Source organism: Ostrinia furnacalis, unplaced genomic scaffold (assembly GCF_004193835.3).
Source record: "Ostrinia furnacalis isolate ACB-3 unplaced genomic scaffold, ASM419383v2 OfSCF7587, whole genome shotgun sequence".
Lineage (NCBI taxonomy): Eukaryota > Metazoa > Arthropoda > Insecta > Lepidoptera > Crambidae > Ostrinia > Ostrinia furnacalis.
Genome location: NW_021137826.1, coordinates 134,327 through 156,147, shown reverse-complemented (window position 1 = coordinate 156,147; position 21,821 = coordinate 134,327). Strand labels below are relative to the sequence as shown.

Below are 21,821 nucleotides of genomic sequence, written 5' to 3'. Positions count from 1 at the left end.
GCAATATTTTATGTTAGTATTTGGGATATCGGCCCACTCCCATTTGCTTTACTGAATATTTTAAAGGAACATGCACTTGCACGTATAGCCTTTTAGTTAATGCCATTGAAATTTCTAAAGTAGGCAAAACGGTAAAAATGAATTTAATATTCGAACAGCCATTACATGAAATCTATGCCGTTGTTTAGTCGTTTACGCCTACGAACTTACTTACAGCGCCTTAGAGAAACGCTCCTGTGGGTGTACGCTATACGGTAATATATTAAAGCAATTCATCTTGGTCTTAGATTAATTTCAAGTTTCGATGTTAATGAACTTGGAGGTAATGACAAATAGTTCATTATCTTAATCCGAGACGTGGTATTAACTTAAGCCTCACGAAGTGCCGTTTAGTTTTAGTCAGAAGATCTTTGAAAACGATTTAGTAAACTTTATAATCACTGAGGAGACAACATTGATAAATATAATTAATGTTTGGTTAGTTGTTATAAATTGTGTGCTCCAAAGCTATTAAATTATTGTCTCGCCAAAGGATTTAAAGCTCTTGGACGTGATCAAAATAATACAAGTTAATGTACTCGTAGTAGGTATCTATGAAATTGGCGTTGTTTGAGGATTGATGATGTGCTTTAAAGATTTACCCTACTGGGATTTTCGCTCCATAGCTTTTTATAAGCGTGAAAACGACCATTTTAACGTGATGATGCAGGGTTTCGTTACGACACTTGTTACAGCAAATTCGTATTTGCCCTCAATAACACGATGTATGTGATGCTGTACTACGAGTACATTATGATATTACCCAAATTATGCCCTATTTATAAAAACTAAACATTGCAACAAAATCGTTTAAAGGGCTTCCTCGTTGTGGATAAAAAAAAAATCTGATACTGGACTTTCAAGATTCTTATCACTGTTTTATTTAAAAAGTGTTAGGTACACCAATTTAAAGATTTTGCATATTTTTGTTCTTACATAAGTTTTGCTTTGGAATTATTGGATATTAGTGTTAACTATGGAATTAAGACAGTACCTAAATTGCTTTCTTGATTTGCAGATGAAGCGGCGTGTGGTATACCGCGCGGCGGCGAGGTGAGCCGGCGGGCATGGACCACGCGGTGAAGGCGATGTCCGCGCGCGGCCCGCTGGCGCGGCTGGTGTCGCGGCGCCGCTTCGAGTCCGCGGAGCTGGAGGAGCTGTATGCGCGCTACGCCTGCAAGCTGCAGCGGACCTCCGTCGGCTCCGCGCTGGCGCTGTGGGCCGCGCTGGCCGCCGCGCTCGCCGCCGTCGAGGCCACCCGCGGCTGGCGGAGAGCTCCGCAGGTGATTACTTCTTCCTTGAGTGTTGTCAGTCAAGTCCCGCGGAGCTGGAGGAGCTGTATGCGCGCTACGCCTGCAAGCTGCAGCGCACCTCCGTCGGCTGCGCGCTGGCGTTGTTGGCCGCGCTGGCCGCCGCGCTCGCCGCCGTCGAGGCCACTCGTGGCTGGCGGAGAGCTCCGCAGGTGATTACTTCTTTCTTAAGTGTTGTTAGTTAAGTCCTGCGGAGCTGAGGGAGCTGTATGGGCGCTACGCCTGCAAGCTGCAGCGCACCTCCGTCGGCTCCGCGCTGGCGGCCGCGCTCGCCGCCGTCGAGGCGGCGGCTGGCGGAGAGCTCTGCAGGTAAATTGATATTCTATTTTGTAGTTGTATCAACTAACCGTAGCTGGAGCAGTTAGGCTTGCAAGCTGCAACGGACCTACGGCAGATCGGCGCTGGCGGCCACCTGCGGCTGGCTTAGAACTCCGTAGGTAACTTGACGATCTATCGCGCTGTTGTATCTTAACTCAGCTGTGTGCCAGCAAGCTGTAGTGGGCCAGCGGAGGTTAAAAACTTTAACTGTGGTGTGTACTACCAATCAACTAATCTTCAAAGAGGTATTCTGGAGATCATATTCAATAGCTTTTTGTATCCATCCGCCAAAATTGTTAATTTCACTTAACATCTAGACAAATAAAGCCCTTTCAGCCTGCGAAAGGTATGATTAAATAACGGCAATGCTCTCTCGTGTCAGTTTTAAGCCAGGCTTTTGTCAGTTCTCGCTGTTGTCGAAATTGAGCCCACAAAAAGCTGGCGTGGACCGAATCAATACGTATGAGTGAGTGGGTTATCTGTTGTCATGGCTTATAAATTAAGAGGCGCACGCAAACTGGAGCGCATATCCTTTATGACCTGGGTTGGGCTCATTTAACTGGTTAATATGAATTTAGCGCAAATTGATCACTGATCAGTCTATATTAATTGCAGAATTCGATTAAAACCAGTTTTAGTTTAAATTGCGTCCTAAGTAGTTTCTAAGTGCAGGTCTACGTTGTAATAAGTTTACGAGCCCAGATCGTTGACTGTCTGTGTATATTCATATTGAGAGCACTCAATAAAGGCAAGTGGAACCCGATCGCAGTTACCATGTTACCAAAGGCCTATTTTACTGGGCTTTGTATGTAAAATTGGAGACAGACTGTTGTGTAGTTGGGACGTAGCGAAGCGAACTAATTTCTATGGCCAGTCAAACTGCCGATTAGTAAATTTTATACATATGTACAGTATTGTACAGGTACGTGTAAATTTGTGCGGATGGTTGATGTTTTTTCCTTTACGCAAAAGGTATCGAACAGATTTTTTTAGAAACATGAGATGCAATACGTACATAGGCAAGAGCATTTATTTGTAACATCGTTCCCAGGTCGGCGTACTAAGTGCGCACGCGGTGCTCTGCGGCGGCCTAGCGTGGTGGTGCGGGCGGGCGGGCGGCGTGGCGCCGGAGCGGCGGCTGCCCCGCGCCTGCTGGCTGGCACTTATCGGCGGGGGCGCGGCCCTGGCGGCGACCCTGCCCGCCTGGGGCCCCGGCGCCTCCGCCGAAGGCGCCGCGCACGTGGTCTGGGCCGTATTCGCGGCCTACGCCCTCCTACCAGTAGGCGCCCCAGTCGCCGCAGCTTTCGGCGTCGTCCTACCCACGATGCACACAATCGCCGCTGCGCTCGTCGCCCACCGCTTCCCGTACCATGTCTGGCAGCAGGTCAGTCAACTTCACACCTTATTTGTTTTTGAACACGTGCTACTATTACTTTGACTACGTTGACAGTGATTAACAACAGACAAAAACCAGTCTGAATTAATTACAAATATTAAATTAACAACTGTATCATATCAACAGCTGTCATAGGCGTTAATTGGATTAGGCAATGTGTCTTTTAAACGGTGTCGTCTACATTACCCAAAGGTCTTGTTTTGTTTATCACCACTCGGAACGGGCGGGAATGTTATAGTCGTCCTTGACTGTTTTATGGCCACTGGACTGGCCCGTCGTCGCAGGTTTATGAACAAAGGAAATGAAGTTTATTGTGTACAAATTGTGGGGTGTTTTCTTAATGGCGTTTAATGCAGCGTTTGACGTATCGAGTTGAATATCGGCGGAAGGTCGCAGCCTTGTCCCCGGGGTAGCGTCCGCCAGGGCTCGCGTGTGCCGATCACGTCATCGCCGACAAACAAACGTAACCTTGCCCATAAAACCTGCAGTTGAAGGTTTCGGTGCCTTTTAGCGGTTATACTGCCAGATATCTCTTTTTGCTCGTGAATATTCATGAGCGTTATAATAAACTTCTATCATCATAACGCAGAAACTTGTATGTTACTACAGTACTGAAATGGAATTCATAATGTAAAAGAACACAGCTTTTATATTACTACATTAGTATGGCTTATAAAATATGAAATCCGTAGTTCAGCTTTTAAATAACTTCTTGCTCTTCATATGCCATAATAACAGCTTATAATAAACAACGCCAAAATCATAAAAAGGAGAGAATAAACTTTAACATGGCTTCTTTAACAATAAAATATGACCTTGAGACGCGTCATTTTGGGATACGCAGTATTTGAGATATTTTTAGGTTTACTTCTAAAATTACTTGAACTGTTAAAAACTTTATTTCCCTATTTTCTGTGTGCTTTAATCCTTACGTCACCTTACAAGTCTTAAACAAACATTTTGTACAAAGTCGTTCAATATTTGGTTAGTTTCTCTCATCCATTGAATTAATCAGTCACTAGTGTTTGTTGTCTTTATAAACATTTGCGCAGCAAAGTGCACTATCATTTGGCAGTTGAAATGGTTTTAATTGACATCGCACTAAACAATTAGAGCAATTAATTCTGCTGAGTGTTCAGTATGCGTTAAAGGTCCCTCCCTGCATGTAGGGTTACCAGCCGAATGGATTTTATACGAACTTTAAAAAGTGCTATTATTGTGAGTAATATGTTCCGTATACAAGAATAGGTTAGTATAATTTTATTATTCCATGATAATAAAGGAAGAAAATACGAAAAGAATAAAGAAAAGACCTGTATTTAAGTTGATAAATAAACATAAAGGGGTCAGATTACCGCCGCTTTGAGGTATTAACGGCCACTGGAATAGCGTAAAAGTTTCGTTAAAATCTTTTATTTGTTTTGGTGCACCTTCTGTAGTTAACGGGCAATAAGTTTTCGATATTAATCCTAGAGTAGGGTATGGGTATAGGGTTAAGTATATTATTATGATTATTACACCAGTAAACCATTGTTTGAAAAATATTGTTTGGAACAGTAGGAATAATGATAAAATCTGCAGATACAAAGAATTGAGACAATTGAATCGGAATCGAAATATGCATTATAGAAACTGGGTTCTACTAACGTCACTGATCACATTAGAATTCCATGTAACTTATCTGTAACTATAAAACATATCTCAGTCGGACCACACGCCCGGTAAAAGTGTAGCTCATTTTGTGAATAAAAAATGGGTGTAATTAAATGAAGTGTTGGCTTATCTCTGGCCTGCATTACATGACCACTACGCTCTATTTCCCAGCGGTGTTTTAAGGGGATTGTACACCTGTCTACAACAAACGCGTGGAAAAAATCCGAAAGGGGTGGGACTAATCCCTAGTGAACATTTTATCGGTTAGTCATATCGTGTCATGACCATGAGGTGTGTTTTTCAGCAGCTTTTTCCTTAGAGGCTTTGCCCCTTACCTATTTGTATTTTTCCCCGACTGCGCCAGAAGGAGGGTTATGTTTTTAGAGTGTATGTATTTTGGTACAAAGTATCAACCGGTTTCAGAATATATTCTTTAAATACTCTTGAAGTCTAATGTATTTTTTGTATTTGCTTTTAAGTAAGCGTAGGTTATAGAAAAACAATGTCATATTAAAATTCAGCGATTCTTTCTAATAGGACGAAAGAGTCGTAGACGAAACACTGTTAAACTAATCTTGTAACTCTTGTAAATCGTGATATAAACGAAATAAATAAAAAACTAACAATAATTATGCAAAACTTTTGCGTCACTATTACGAAATTATGGAAATATTAATTAAATGTACGAGTGATTATGAAAATTCATAACCACCGTCGCGTGCGTCCGTATAGGTGTTCTCTCACCTTTAATGCCATTGTTTTATTGTGTGTTCACGTTTAATATCATTCGGGCTGCCCATTCATTAGGAGCATCTGGATAGTATGAAGCGAATCCCTCGGGCTAGATCAACTACGCTAATATTATCCTCGATACATAATGCGCCTTGGATTCCTTTCAGCTCGCTACGTTAATTTATGCTACAGGTACAACGATCTTTGACTTTTACTGTGAGTTATGATGACTATTAATGTTTAATAGTATAAGTTGGTAAGATTTGAAGCTTTCTAAACTAATATTATAAAGATGAATAGTAAGATTGTTTGAAACTACTGGAAAATTATTGCAAAATTCTTTCACCTTTCAACTGGTGAACATACGAGTAGATAGGCTATAGAATATTTTTAAAAGATTAGTTCGCCGGTAGTGGTATATAATAATATTCTTGGTTATAATATATTATAGGAGCTCAGGTGTCCATGGCAAGGTGTAGGCGACGGTGATTGATCGCAACATGTAGGCATAACAAAAACAAACTTATAAATAGCACGTACGTTAGAATGATTGGTTCAAACGCGTGCATTAAAATCTATTTATTTTGCAGTTAAGATTCAATATTTTCATCGCAGACATTTATTTGCTCATAAATCGTGTGTCTTAAGTTAACTTGTCTGCAATTAATCCATCATTACCCACGGGGTAATGTATCGCATGTATGTATACTAGCTGTGCCTGCGATTTCGTGCGCGTGAAAATAGTTTCAATAATATTTCCCGTTTTTTCAGCATAATCATTTTTCTTTACTGCTCCGTCCGATGTGTGATTATGTTTTATAGCCTTCCTTGATAAATAAATGGGCTATGCGAAGCGCGGGTAGGGCCCAAAAGATAAGGAGACATGTAAAGTGCCCCTTATGGACTACCTTTTTTATTAACTTTGTCAAAATTTAATATTATATTACCTACCTATTTCTGATTTTAAGATTATCGCGTTCAAGTAAATAAACAAACAAACTCTTCAGCTTTATAACATTAGTATAGATTCACATAAAACGAGTGGCTCGCATGGTCGGGATAGTTACGTAAAGTTGAGTAATGGCCGCCGTAAGTAGTTTCCAATTCGTTTGTGATTTATCGACGCGCGATCGTTCCGAAACGAATGCTCGGCTGACCTTTGTTTCGACCGGATTTAAATCGGCTCTCGCATTTATTTTCAGACGCACTCGGCAGTTGTACGAAAGGGTTGTTGTGGATATGCGGTCTCAGATAAGTAATTTTAAATTAAAAACTACGATCATTAACGTATAAATTGCTATTTACTTAAACTTAAAGTAATATTATAAAGCTGAAGGGATTTTTTTAGTTGAAAGCGCTATCTTAGGAATTATTGGTTCCTACTTATTTGAAAAAATATTTTTGTGTTGAATAGTCCATAGCTTGATGGAAGGTTATATCACGCTACGTCTAATAACAATAGTACCTACCTACATAGCTTGATATTCCAACTTGCAAAAATGGGAAAATTAATCCAACCATTTTCACGCGTACGACGAAATCGCGGGCACCGAGGCACAGCTAGTCATTATAATACGTAATATTCATTTATTTATTCACAATCAATCAAATTTTCACACAGTAATGGTATTCGTAAAATTGTCTGAAAGAACAAAACGACTAAATTACATTGTTTTACCGCTATTCGAAATTATACTGATCGGTTACGGTTATATTGGGTAGATTCAATAACGGTTACTAACATTATAATGTTTACAGTGCCTCTACCATGAGTTTACCTACCGAGCACCTCGCTATCGAGGGCGTAAAAAAATGTATGGCAAATTGTACAGCGCCTCTAGCGGTTAGTAGCTGAACCACAGCAAAACTAAAAACACTACCATGAGTTCATCTCAAATCGTTAGGTAAAAAACCTATCTAAATGAATACGATAGCGACTAAAGTTTTTATTAAGTTTCATACAAATAACTTACCATGAGTTGCAATTTTCAAAGATGTCATCGAAAAATACCTTAGCTGTCACAGTAACGTAACTCACTGGCTTATTGACGTGTGAAAAGCAAAATAAAATTGTGGTTTTAGGTCATTTTAGGTGTTTTCTTCATTAAATTATGTCGGAAAGAAGTTTATTACGATGGAACATGTTATCAGCATGTGGGCAGACCTCCCACTAGGTGGACCGACGATCTGGTGAAGGTCGCGGGAAGAACCTGGATGCGGGCACATTGTGAAGATCCTTGGGGGAGGGAGAGGATGCTGCGTTTCCCAGAGATATGCGAGGGAATTGTGTCGTGCGAAGATGTCTAGCTGTGCTGTGAAAATGTGTGCGGGTTTCCACCAAAGCTGTGCGAGGAAAATGTATCGTACGAGGATGTGTAGCAGAGATTTGAAAATGCTCATTAGTGTTGTACAGCCTGAGCCTTTTCTACCAGAGATGTGCTGACCGAGGCGAGGTAAATGAAGCGATTCTATTGGTTCTTTACAAACACATCCTTCGCTACGCATCCTCGCACATCTCTGGTGGAAACGCAGCCTTACGAGATCATGATAGAAAGCTAATCCGACAATGAATATGTATTTTCATAAGTTGAAATTTACTTTTGTTTTTAATCAGTCTGTGTATTATGTATTAGGTTTTGTGAAATAAATAGTCAATAAAAATTAATCATTTTATTTTCAACTAGCTTTTGCCCGCGGCTTCGTCCGCGTGAAATTTAGTTTGTCACAGATCGTCATAATTATAGCCTATATGTTAATCTGGGTTATAAACAATAATACTGTAAAGTTTCATCAAAATCCGTTCAGTAGTTTTTGCGTGAAAGAGTAACAAACATCCAGACATCCAAACTTTCGCATTTTTAATATTAAGTAGGATATTAGTAGGATATGTATTTACTTAATTATTATTACTGACGAGATTGCTACCATGTATGTTTAGTGACCATGAAAGATTAAAACAATATAATGTATTTAATTAATTATAATATCTTAAGTTTTACAATAATAAGGTAGGTATATCCATCCAGTTATTCTAGGTCGTTATTATGGATTTAATTTACAAGTAGTTATTTACAAGCACTCTGCTCTAAATCCTTTGGCTTCAGGGAAGAACCTGGACCGCCACTAGTCCAGTGTTCCCTTGGCAGCTCTGTGTATGCGAGTTGCCTTCTTCTTGATGTTTAAAGTCACTCCACACCTTAACAAATAAACATTACAAATAATAATGACGAAATAAGATAAAAGCAATCAAAATGAATAAAGTTGTAGGTATACACACTTTTCTCAATTTCTCAGTAGTTTTCGTGTCGCCGGTGGCATCAGCATTTCACGTTCGCGTGTCCGTTAGTTCCACCCACCGTTGACTATTGTTGGCTCTTTCTTGGGGCCCTTCAGTGGGCTTACTCAGATCGCCATATCTATAGAAAAACAACTTTATTGTATCTAGAAAATATAAATCTAGCACTCATATTACTGAATTTTAGCTAGGCACGTGGAAGTTATGCTGGAAAGGTTGTATTTCTCCAAAAAAACCAGCTCAAAATTATTCGTTTAATTTCGAAATTCCTCCACTCCTACATAGTATGTTTATTTTTACTTAACTTACCTTTCCATAAATTCTACAATCGGTTTAAACGGTAATTGAACTCATGGTATGATTTTAATGCAAACTTCATCGATCCACGTTTAAACTCTATCGACTGTAGTATACGAATACAAGTTTTCGATGGCAACTCATGGTAGAGGCACAGTTTCGGAAATTGGTATGACTACGCATATCGATTCAAACGCTTGGTCTTTCGAATGATTCAGATAAATTACTTTTCGGCCAAAAATAATTAGTGCTGTCCGTCACGTCGCAAGATGTTTTGTGCTTCATTGAATTGATTCCATTCGTATACCTAATCCATTTTATGAAGAAAAATACTCCTGTGTGCCTACCATGAGTTTACGTTAGGTGTGCTCGCTAGCGACTGCGTAAAAAAATGACATTTATATGTATGACATATTGTGCAGCGCCCCTAGCGGCTACTTTCAAGAAATAAAATCTTCATAGAATTTTCTGACGTATTCGCTAGCGAGCTCACCTAACGTAAACTCATGGTAGGCACACTGATCGTTTTTGCCTTTAACTATGAAACCGTGTTATAATGTGCCTTTTCACTATGACATTGTCATAATAATTAACTTTTTAAAAAAATAAAACCGACTTCAAATGCGTGAACACAAAAAAAAACTAAAAATTAAAAATATTGCGTATAAAAAAGTTCATCCCCAATTTTCCACCCTTGAGGGTGAAATATTTTCTTCAAATTCGCATGAAACCACCCTTTTGATAATACCTATTCAACAAAAAAATAATCGTTCAAATTTATTTATAATCGGCGGAGATATTGCGTATAAAAAAGTTCATCCCCAATTTTCCACCCTTGGGGGTTGTTTTTTCTATTATTAAATTTAAATGGGACCACCCTTGAGGTATTACCTATACACCGAAAAAAGATTGGTTCAAATCGGTTCATAATTGGCGGAGTTATCGCGTAACAAACATAGAAAAAAAAAAAAAAAAACATACGGGTCGAATTGAGAACCTCCTCCTTTTTTTTGAAGTCGGTTGAAAAGGTACTGACTGACACATCATCATGTAGAAACAGCTTTTTTAAATGCACCTATGTCTACTGTAATTCAATTCGCGTCACTAACTTAGTGATCAAGTTATTTGTACACACATATCAACTTTGCAGTGCAATACATAATTTTTTAACCACGTCGGGGAGTTACTTTGTACTTTTAGTGCCGTTGGTGTACAGTTTCTACCTGCGTCGATGTCGTTGCATGAACATAATATGTTTCCAATTTGAGTCATCGGCTTTATTATAATGTCGTATGAATAAATTTCGCTTATTAAACATCCGCGTTGGCCTTTAATTCACGCTCCACTGGGTCAACGTAGGTCACAATAATGGCGCCACACTCGATAATGTATTCGCAATGTTCACATTATGGGGGAGAACCAAAGGGACGTTGAAAGTTATTTATAAACCCTTTTGTGACTATTGCAAATGTATGGAAGCGTTGCGCTTTTGCAATTCAGTTGGATGGACGAATGTCGAAATACGGAGCTTTTCATTTCTGAAAAATACGAAGGAAATATGCTGCTGAAAGCTTGCGTAACTCAAAAAAATTTATTCATCTGAAATCCCATTTTGTTTGCGCAAAAATTTATATTGCTTTTAAAGTAATGCAGTTAACGACTAAAGCATGTACGAGTTGCAACTTCAGAAATCTGCAGCATTTGCATATTTATAAGGGATAAGTTTCCTCTTCCACCACCAAGTTGCAGACGCAGGTAGATCTGTCTCGACGTGTACCGCGGCTATTAACATAATAAATTACGATTTTATAACGTTGGAACAAAGACTTTCAAGTAGGGGAGACCGAGGAGATCAGGAGAGTTGTATTGTAACCAGAGTGAGTTGGAACAAAGCCGATTTCTCTGCACCTATGATAATTAGCGAGCTGATAAGGAGAGTCGAAGTAGCAACAAATTCGCGATGTTGTTAGCTCGATAAACTGTCATAGGTTCAGGGAAATGGCCTTTGTAACTTCTCACCTCTGTTACAAAATATTTCCTAAATCCTTTGTTTGATTTCTCTTTCTCGTTAGATTATTATAAAAACGAACGTTCAAATAACCTTGTGATCAATGGCCAATGGGCCGCTGTGCAGTGTCAGGTTATGAATGACAGATGAAAATTCGGGAGTAACCGTCAGATGAAATTCGTGCGTTTACGCGCGCTTCTGATTTTGTTGTAAGATAAAAAAAAAAGTGAATGTTTAGTGTTTTACTTATAAAGTTACCTAGATCTATCGCCTTGTGCCGATTTTCCCTTGTTATTAGAACATCAACATTGCGGACTTTTGGGCAATCAAAGCTGAGAGTTTAATTTAATTACGGGACAGAGTATCTCAATCTGAATGGAGTTGAAGGAGTTTTGAACAATTCCGAATTTGTAGAGTCGTGGCTTTTCTGAGAATTATGTATTTTATAATTAATTTTGTTAGAACTGCTTTTCACACATGTCTTAATAGCAGGCCTGCCTTTACCTCTACCTACGTAAAGTTTATTATGGAACACTATGAAATCGTGGTGGTATTTATAAGAAAACATATCAAAAAATCAGGAAGTATGTTAAGTCTCTTACGCCTAACTACATTAACACATACGACACATACAAGTCTTGCGGTAGTCGAGGTAGACGTTTCACTTTTCATAATTAGTACAACCTGCTGCAGGTGCTACTGGCTCTTATTGGTGTTGTTTACAACAATTACAACTACATATTTATTGTATGATTAGCTCACTTTAATTATTTAATAGTAAGAAGAATCTCAATGATTAAGTAGACAGCGAAACGAAAGTAAAACATTGAAAGTGTGACCCTGCGACCGCTTATATTACAATCTCGTTTGAAACAACGATAAGGAAGAACCGGCGTATTCATAGTCAATGACATGATGAGACAGTTGACGCGTTCTTATCACGCCCCAAAACCACACACATTCTATAGTGCTGTATTGTTTTTTCCTTGGAAGCTTCTCGAACATGTTTGCCGAGTGAATGAACAATGGGGACAAGTTGTCCATTCTTTCCGGATTATTTATTAGATTTGTAGCTCCAAGAAAACTTTTGCATAGGCTCTTAAACTTTGTAGAGAAAAATTGTCTAGATTTGCGTGAAAAATTATCTTATATATACTGTGCCGGATACACAGTTACAAAAGAAAGCAGAACTTTAGAAAGGTATGTAAATCTTGGGAGCGTGAGTTTAGTATAATTTGTCGATGAGTCAAAACGCGGGGGCGACCAGGTTTCAACGCGGGCGGTGGACAACTCGAATTTGATTTGCATAACTCTGGATAATGCACGCCTCACTGCCTACCGCATAAACACTATAAATAAATTAAACGCCGCTCAGACTGTGACTCAATAAGAGGAATTAACCGCTAGCTGGATGAGCGCAGATCACTATCCATCCAAGGCGCGTGCGTGACACAGCACACGAGCGATTCCTTTTTGCTTTTATGTTAGTCGTGCGATCTGATTAAGTCAGTGCGAGAAACTTAGTCACTGGACAATGTTTCTGTTTACTCATAATGATTAAGGATGGATCCCTGCAGCAAAAGAGATAAATAAGAATTCCTTTTAATTGAACGATTTTTTTTATTGAGGTGCTTGCACCTGCTTTGATCCATGTGCTTCTGAAGGTTTTTGGTTACTAGTTTGTATTCAAAGACAAAATTGCATGAGAATTGTTAATATCCTATGCTTGAAATTCTTGTAGCATTTTAGCAGAAACCCAAAGATATTAAATAGGTATTTCCCATTCAAGTAACATCAAGTTACATGGCGGTTCTATAATATCAAAAAGAATCGTCTCCCAGCTCAATCTTTTAGATTACACGTATAATAAGTTCATTAAACCAAGTGCGCAGTCGGTCGTTTTCAGTTAAATCGTTAAAATTGGAGTCGAGAGCTCGAGTGGGTCGCGTTCATCCGAAGCCTTTTTTGTTCCGAGTCGGTCGCGAGAATTAGAGTTGTTTGATATGAATGAGAACGGATAAATTGGGGATTTTAACGGTTAAGTAGGTAGAACGGTTGTGGAAACATTTTTCTTTGGTTTAATTTGAGTTTTATCAATTACAAAAAAAACGAAAAAGAGAATACAATTTATTGAATACATTTAATAAGATTTTTTTAAAGGATTAAGTAAGCTTATTTTAATTATGTTATTCACTCACTAGGGACGTGTCTGTTATCAATCAATTTATCAACCAGCAAAACATATTTTCATTTCTTATATTTACTCAGAGATTTTATTCTGTGTAATATTCGATCGTAACGTTCCTATTGCGATTAAGTACTCCTGTCGGCAAATTAGACTACATTTTTGTTCCAAAATAACACCTATTACGACCACACAAGACACAAGTGTTTAGCTAGATGTACCAACGTCTGTTAGGAAATTGAAATCCCCGGTGTGTATTACAAAAATGAGGAGTGGTGGCGCCGACTCAAAGGGCGAGTTTCCGTGTTTTAATTGAGTTTCCAGCATGAGGGTGTGGACAACCCACCATTCGAAAAGTACGAGTAATTACGGCAGTTTGCTGGACATAAGTTTATGTAAAACTTACGGGGTTAAGCTTTTATGAATATGACTAGCGGCCGCCCGCGACTTCGTACGCGTGGATCCCGTTTTACCCCCTTCATCTATCTTACTGAATAATATGATTATAAATTTAATTATTTACGTGAGATGTTAAAGGTTAACCTAATGAATAACCTATCTTTCATAAGAGAAAGTCAATCGGTATACTTAGGTATGTTTACTTTGATTATTCGACGCAACTTTGTGCATAAAAATTCAGCTTATACATGTGTATTTGGACTACTCTTACATGTGCTTAATCCTAAGGTTCTCTGGGAGATTGCTCTATATCGTTAAGAAAGGATAGTGCCAGGGTCTGGACCAAGTGCTGCCCAGAATCAACCCATAGTGCATTTTGTTCCTCAGGCCAATACTAATGTATAAACCGAAGCGCACTGAAATCTATCCCTGGAGTTAAGAGAAAAAAAGAGTTTTGTTTTGAATTATTTACATACAAAATATCATCGATATATACGTACTACGCATAAGATTTCGTGATTTTGGCATTAAATAACACTCGCTATGTTAAACTTAACCATACTGCATCCGTACACCTTACTTTAGTGCGACTTAGACATTCTTTAGAAGCGATCTAACGCTGTTGCAATAGTTTGGTTAGTTGACAAAAATCATTATTTCCAAATGAAGCAAGAAGTTTTAGTTCTCTATCCTTGCGAAAAATCAATTTATTGGTGTATTACAATCGATTATTGAAGTTATTGTAAGCTAAAACTTCTTGCTCCATTTTGGAAATAATTAATTTCGGTCAACTAACTAAACTACTGAAACAGCGCTTGATCGCTTATAAATAATGTCGAAGTCGTACTAAAGTAAGGTGTACGGATGCAGTATGGTTAAGTTCAACATAGCGAGTGTTATTTAATGACAAAATCGCGAAATCTTATGCGTAGTAGGTATACATAGATGATATTTTGTATGTAAATAATTCAAAACAAAACTCTTTTTTTCTCTTAACTCCAGGGATAGATTTCAGTGCGCTCCGGTTTACAAATTAGTATTGGCCTGAGGAACAAAATGCACTATAGTTTCATTCTGGGCAGCACTTGGTCCAACTTCCATACATGGATTGGCACTGTCCTTTTGTACTTAAATAAAAAAAAAGTAATACTATGTTACCCAACTATGTATACTTATCTAAACAGTATCAGTTAAAGGGAATCGGTTGTTTCATTTGACAGGTAATTTACGCAGCATTGATGGATGGCGCTATTTGCCGAACATTTCGTTTGTGTCAATATTGTTTGTGGGTGTTCACCTCACGGCGAGCATTTGATTGTAATTATTATTAATGAGCGTGCCATTAAATTGACTGATTTTGACGTTGGACTGATCGTTATAAATTCGCCGGTAGGCATAAAAGTGTGAATCTTGTGTATATTCTGCAACTTTTATTAGGATAGTTAATTAATTGTCAAAGATTCAATGCCGACTTATTTTTAGAAATTCTAAATAGCAGTGCTTTCACATAAATTTAGATGACTTACGTTAACAAAAACATACATTACGTATCTAAATGTAGTGTTTTATAGACACAAAACAAATTGTATGATTAGAAGACCTATATTCATATAAAATGAGATGGCATCTTTTAACGTGTTCTTAATAATTTTGTTAACGTTAAAATCCTGGAACATTCCATTATTAGTTTATTCCACAACGAATTATCGAATCAGAAAAAAGTCACTTTGGCCGCGGACTTATTTAAATTCAGGTCTTTATTTCAATTTTGTGCCCATTGAATAGTAATTGCTTTGTTTCAACATTCGGGAACGATTTTATTTGTTATACGCACGTGAATTGCTAGCGTTCTGAAAATTACATTTTACGGTGGACAGTAACGTTCTCGTGAATCAATAGTATTGGGTAGTATCTTTTTTGACCACTTAAAATTAAAATGAGTATCAATAATACTGTAAAATTAAAAACGACTTCATAAATAGTGAAATAAAATTAAAGATAAAGAATATTTACTTTTACTGAAAATAAGAGTTGCCAAAAAAGGTGTAAGACTTGACCAAAACCGGTGCTTTTACCCTACAACATCCAACAATTGTGAGCCTACTAGTGGACAGGGTACACTTTTTGTCCTAATTCCTCTCATAAGTAAAGACAGGGCACTAATTAATTGTCCCGGGCCGGCAACTCATTAGCCAGGTTATTTTGTGGTATGCCCTATTAATTTTGGGCAGCCGCCATTATTCGTACTTAGGTCCTGCAGAAACTCTTGAACTGTGCTACATACAGTATTAAGTACGGTCTTATGTAATTTATTGATCACTACTTTTTCTGCTAGATCTTTATTTAACAGTTTATTATATAATTTTTGTCTAAAGTTACCATAAATCACCATTTCATCTAATTTCAGTTCTCTACCGGACGTAAGGATCGCTTAAGAGCATGACCTGTTTTAATCATAATAAACCATATTTTATAATCATAAATTGTACAAAATAATATTTTATCATTGTGAGAAATGCTTATTTGATGGTTTATTTATTCGGTCTTGATTGCGTACATTTTACTTCTTAAACTGCTCGACTCAATAATCGAATACATCAATGTTGTTAAAATTTATTGGCAATAAAATTATTCATTTAGTATCTGGAGAGATGACTTTATAGCTGTTATGTCAGCAATATAAATTTTATTCTTTTTGGTTTACAAGCAAGGAAAGTGTCGTCTTTGAGAGGTCAGCTGAGGCGGCTGTGCACATAATATGAGTACGTCGAGCTCAATTTATTGCGGCCTATTTACTTACTCATTATATTATTTTCTTTTTATAATAAGGTTATTCAATTTATTAGCATTCATGTTTTGTTTAGCCTAGATCTCATTCGCACTATTGTTGTTTATTATGTAACGTTCTATTTACCCAATTTTATGTAGGTATGTACCTACCTAAGTAATTAAATTAACTAGATACCTTACGTCAAACTAATAGGCGTTTTTTTTTGCTTCCTTTGACATCCAGATAAAACTTTTTTTTTATCCACAACGAGGAAGCTCTTGGCCTGTATCTCACCTGATGGTAAGTGACGATCAGGCCGAAGGTCGAACTAGCTCTAGAAAATTAATTTTCATAATTCAATTGTCACAATTTAACCCGGAGAGAATTCAGATAACGTCATGACGTGATTTATGATGGGGCGAGCTTTCCCAGACACTGAAGTCAAACAATAACTGGATCATGGACCCAGATAGATAGATTCTTCTTTTGTTCCGCTTAGTATAGTACAGTTTTTACCTAAACAATAAGTCATAGATCAATCAATTTAGAACCTACATTTAAACACAATCCAGTTCAATATCCATTGAGGAAATTCGTCGTGTTCCATTCGCTACATTTGAAATTTTGAAGTCAAAAAAGGAACGCAGATTTTCTTTTTTTTCTGCTGGAATTTAGAGAGCGCCAACTCCAATTATTAAAGAGCAGTCAATTTAGAACTTAATTTTTAATCTCATCCAGTTCAAAATCCATTGGGTTAATTTTGTGGTGTTCCATACATTGACGTCAAGGGATTATAGCTCTAATGTTGTTGACAGATAATGGCAAACATGGTGATATTCGTGTGGGTGAAAAATCCATTGTAGTTGTTCATCATTTTGTAGTGTTGACGACTGTACATTGACAACGTCAAGGGATTATAGTTCTTACGTTGTTGGCAGATGGTGGCGAACGTGGTGGTTTTCGTGTGCGTGAACGTGGTGGGAGCGCTGATGCATTCCTTGATGGAGACGGCGCAGCGACGAGCGTTCTTGGACACGCGGAACTGCATCGCAGCGAGGCTGGACATGGAGGATGAGAATGAGAAACTGGTAAATGTTTACTGTTTTTTAGATTTTTGACATTTTGAGACGTTTTCAAATGTTATTAAAATCCTCATTGGTAAACAGTTGACGAGCGCAACGCATCAACTAACTAAGCTTCAGCTAATAAATGTTTTGTCACTTCGAAATAAAATGTGGTTTTTGCTGTGATTTAGTGTGGGAAAGAGGTATGTAAATAAATTAGTCAAAACAGCATTGTATGACTGTTTTATGATGTAAAGTGTAACGTTGAGATTACCGAGATTAAATGTATGATTCACTGAAGCAAAGGCTGTTAAGAATTTTCTCAAACACAGCCACTCTGACTGGTTTTAACCACGTATCTAACGCCCGTATTCACAAACGATGCTTGCTTAAGTGAAGCAGCAAATCGAACGCACAGCGTTGAATAGAGCTCTATGACCCTGTGCGCACTGTGAGACCTCATAATAATGTTTGTGAATACGGGCTTAACACAAATGACGTCTTGTTTGAATAATATGTAACTATTGGTTTTGCCACACCATCCATTGACACATCTCATTCACCAACTCATTGACAGCTAATTAGACAATTAAGAACAGTACAGCGCAGTGGTTGTTCATTACAAATGCATAAAGTGCAGCAATTCATTGGACTTCTGCTCCGAATGCTCTCTCGTCAGCTATTAGTGGTTTAATGGCGTAACGCAGCGCATTTCAATTAGCTGGTCTTTACGGTGACGTGGGATGTGTTTCAAACGAATTGCCACAGTATAAGTAAGCAGTATTTTGTCTGGACAGTGTCCTTGAAATAATGTGGGATTACCAACACGGCTGCTCGAAATATTACTAAGGCTACCTACACCCACTGACTGCTCCCTGGACCGATACTTACCTATATTACATAATTATGATATTATTTATTTGTTTGTCATACAAGCACAGCTTAGTGCTGCAGCCGTTAGAAGAAAAAACTTTTTGTAAACTTTTTGTTGGCAAATAAAATACTTTTTACTTTTACTTTTATATGTAATACTGCGTACTAATTTATACTGTGCCATCAGGCAGCTACATCAAAATCATAAAAGCATGGTAATTAAGCCTCATACGTTACACTTATTTGCCAGAGCTATGCGGACTCCTGGTTCCAAGATATAATTTTTATAATTCATGAATGTAATTTGCTTTATTACTACAAGCAGTTAAAAGTTTTTGTGGAACACAAATATGCCAAATTATCTGTTCAAAGTACAGTCGCCAGCTCAATTGGACATTGTAGCAAAATCAAACTTATTAGAACTACGTAAGATTACATTTAGTTTACTGTGCTGTCGTTCATATTGTAATAGCAGTTGAATCCGTATTACTTACATCTGTTTTAATACCAATATTATGTAGATCTTATCGGAAACAAATTAGTTACGTTTTGAGTCAGCTAAATGGTTTTAGCAACCAATGTAAGAGATAACCTCGGATGTATTGATAAGGATGATTTTTGGGTACACGCCAACATGTTTCTATTTTCGGTTAAAAATAGAGGTTTCTTAACTCGACTGTATTTTAAGGTAAACGTTGGAAATACTAATAGAAGTAGCTAAACTAGTATAACACGTAACCAAAGTTGTTATCAGTACCTACGTGACTAATAATAATTGTAAAACGTTATAGAAATGCCATTGCAAATTAAAACAACGTGGTTTGTTGCTAGTTAGTTGAAACTCATTTTAATAACACCCTGTATTGTGATACAGGAACGTTTGCTGCTATCAGTGCTGCCGCAGCATGTAGCCATGGAGATGAAGAACGACATCATATCGCCCGTCGAGGGGCAGTTCCACAAGATTTACATCCAGAAGCACGAGCAAGTCAGGTAAGTCTTAAATAATATCACTATCATCATCATTCATCATCTTCATCATCATATCTACTGCAGTAGGAGGACCCTCTTTAATACATAGGTACTAGAGGAAGGATTTGGCCTACAGTCTTCACTGGTCAGAGTTTGGAGAGGCCCGATGTTCGCATATTTCTCTACATTTTATTAAAAACTCTACTGCAACGCTCTTGAATAATATGGAAAAACAAAAAAACTGATTTGAAATTCTATTTATGTTGATTCCACATCCGTCCTCGGTGCGATGCGATTCTAACGAACATGTGTGATGAACTGATGACTGTGTTTACTCGTTACTTTGCGTAGGTGTTACAGCAAAAGACATTTCCTTTTAGACAGTCGACTATAAATATTTTCCTAAAAAACCACGTACTAAAAGTTAACGGTTAGGTGTCCATGACCGGTTAAAGGAGTTTTTGATATGTTGAGGTAAACTGGACCGTCCGTATACGGCCTACGTATTAAAGCTCAAGCCATAACAGCCGTGAGCTGTGCTTGCATAATACTCGTACTTAAAAGTAGGGATGTTATGCATATGTAGTTTCGGTGATGGACACGGTTATGGATATAGGAATAATATTATACCGGTTTCGGTTACGGTTACGGATATTTTTTTATTTCGGATATCCGAAAGTTTCGGTTACGGTTACGGATATCTGTGGTTTAGAATGCAATTTGCAATAGTTGTCCAACACGGTTCATTCATGGCCGTTCATGCACTTTACATCGAATAAAAAGTAATAAAAAAATAAAAATTGATACTATTTTTTACAATCTTTAGCGCACTGGCACTTGCGTGTTGATTAATTATACACAATGAGAGTTGAGTGTACGAACGAGAGTAAACAAGTTGTCATGTCATCGAATGAATTCTCTGGCACATAGCTGGCGTAAGTACGGTGTGATATCTCCATAGAATTTGACAGCTATGAGTTGCGTCACAGACATAGTGTGATAGCTGATATCGTTAGAAAAAGCGTAGAAGACGCAATAAAAAGAAGTTTAAAGCTAATACAACAATAACACGTATGTCAGTCACTTAGTGTCAAAAGACCTTTTATGAACGGTGAAAACGCGATTCGACCATCGTTCTTGAACAGAAATGGGAATCTATCACTTGTTTGACAGCTAAATTGAGTAACCATTATTAAAGTTCTAAGCAACTAAAATCTAATTTTACGCTTAATTGACGACTAATTGGGCTTTTAGTGTTAAAATATATTATTTTTAGAAAAGTTGGGCCTAAGAATTATTGGTAAATATTTGTCAACTGTCTAATTGTTTGAGTGTCGATATGGGGCCGGAAGGTGTAGTGTGGGCAGGTCTACCACTAGATGGGCCGACGATCTGGTAAAAGTAAGAGCTTTCCAGTCCAGCTTGTCCAGCAGTGGACATCATTTGGCTGAATCGAACGAACCTAATTGCGGTGGCCTGTTCCTTGCTATTTGATAATTTAATGGCCGTATCTTATCTCGCGGCTTTGGACTCACTCCAAATTGGGCTTGACTCGATTCGATGCGGCTTTCGCAAGTTGCAGACTCAATCACGGCTACAGACTTCTTGTAATTACTCTACAATTCGTAATTTAATGAGTCGTTTGAGTGAAATGTTGAATCCTTTTTATGCTCAATATGAATTCGAGAACGATGGAAAACAATTTCTATTTGTAGTAAAATAATTTATACGCCCTATTCAGTGGTTAAATCGAAATTTTAAAATATTTATAATTTCTCTACCATAAAACGCAAAATACAATTTTGTGTATTTCTGTGGACAAGGGAAGCATCACTCACTACTTTACTGAATTTATTTATTACTTATATGTAATTATTGTGCTCGTAACAATATTTATTTTCCCAGAATATTTTAATATAGTTTTGATAACGTAATAATTTAAATGATCACTATAAAATTCACATCAATCAAAGTAAAGTTAATCTGCCGTTATTATGTTATCGACAAGGCAACTGTGACTTTTCAACCGACTTCAAAAAAGGAGGAGGTTCTCAATTCGACCCGTATGTTTTTTTTTTTTTCTATGTTTGTTACGCGATAACTCCGCCAATTATGAACCGATTTGAACAAATCTTTTTTCGGCGTATAGGTAATACCTCAAGGGTGGTCCCATTTAAATTTAATAATAGAAAAAACAACCCCCAAGGGTGGAAAATTGGGGATGAACTTTTTTATACGCAATATCTCCGCTGATTATAAACCAATTTGAACGATTATTTTTTTGTTGAATAGGTATTATCAAAAGGGTGGTTTCATGCGAATTTGAAGAAAATATTTCACCCCCAAGGGTGGAAAATTGGGGATGAACTTTTTTATACGCAATATTTCCGCCGATTATGAACCAATTTTTTTTGGTCTCAGTGTACTGCCTACCTTCAGTGGTAACATCAAGGTAATAATTAGTTAACTAAAAAGCAAGAAATAAGTAAAATTTTATAAAAAAAAATAAA

At 37.6% G+C, this 21,821-nt stretch overlaps 1 protein-coding gene and 1 long non-coding RNA gene across 5 annotated transcripts in view; one reads left to right on the top strand and one right to left on the bottom strand.

Moving 5' to 3' along the window:
* The first annotated feature begins 1,049 nt into the window (after positions 1-1,049).
* The window catches only part of LOC114365405 (Ca(2+)/calmodulin-responsive adenylate cyclase), an 87,938-nt gene continuing 67,166 nt past the window's right edge, over positions 1,050-21,821 (top strand). For all 4 annotated transcript variants that reach the window (XM_028321975.1, XM_028321974.1, XM_028321973.1 and 1 more), the window contains exons 1-4: positions 1,050-1,322; positions 2,719-3,051; positions 17,341-17,490; positions 19,214-19,332. In XM_028321975.1, the coding sequence (XP_028177776.1) occupies positions 1,107-1,322; positions 2,719-3,051; positions 17,341-17,490; positions 19,214-19,332 (818 nt within the window). In that variant the 5' untranslated portion in view covers positions 1,050-1,106. The remainder of the gene's footprint in view (positions 1,323-2,718; positions 3,052-17,340; positions 17,491-19,213; positions 19,333-21,821) is intronic.
* Positions 8,517-9,087, bottom strand: LOC114365407 (uncharacterized). Its single transcript, XR_003656943.1, has 3 exons — positions 9,053-9,087; positions 8,726-8,864; positions 8,517-8,644 (listed from the first exon to the last, which is right to left on the bottom strand). It is a non-coding gene; the product is annotated as an uncharacterized LOC114365407 (long non-coding RNA).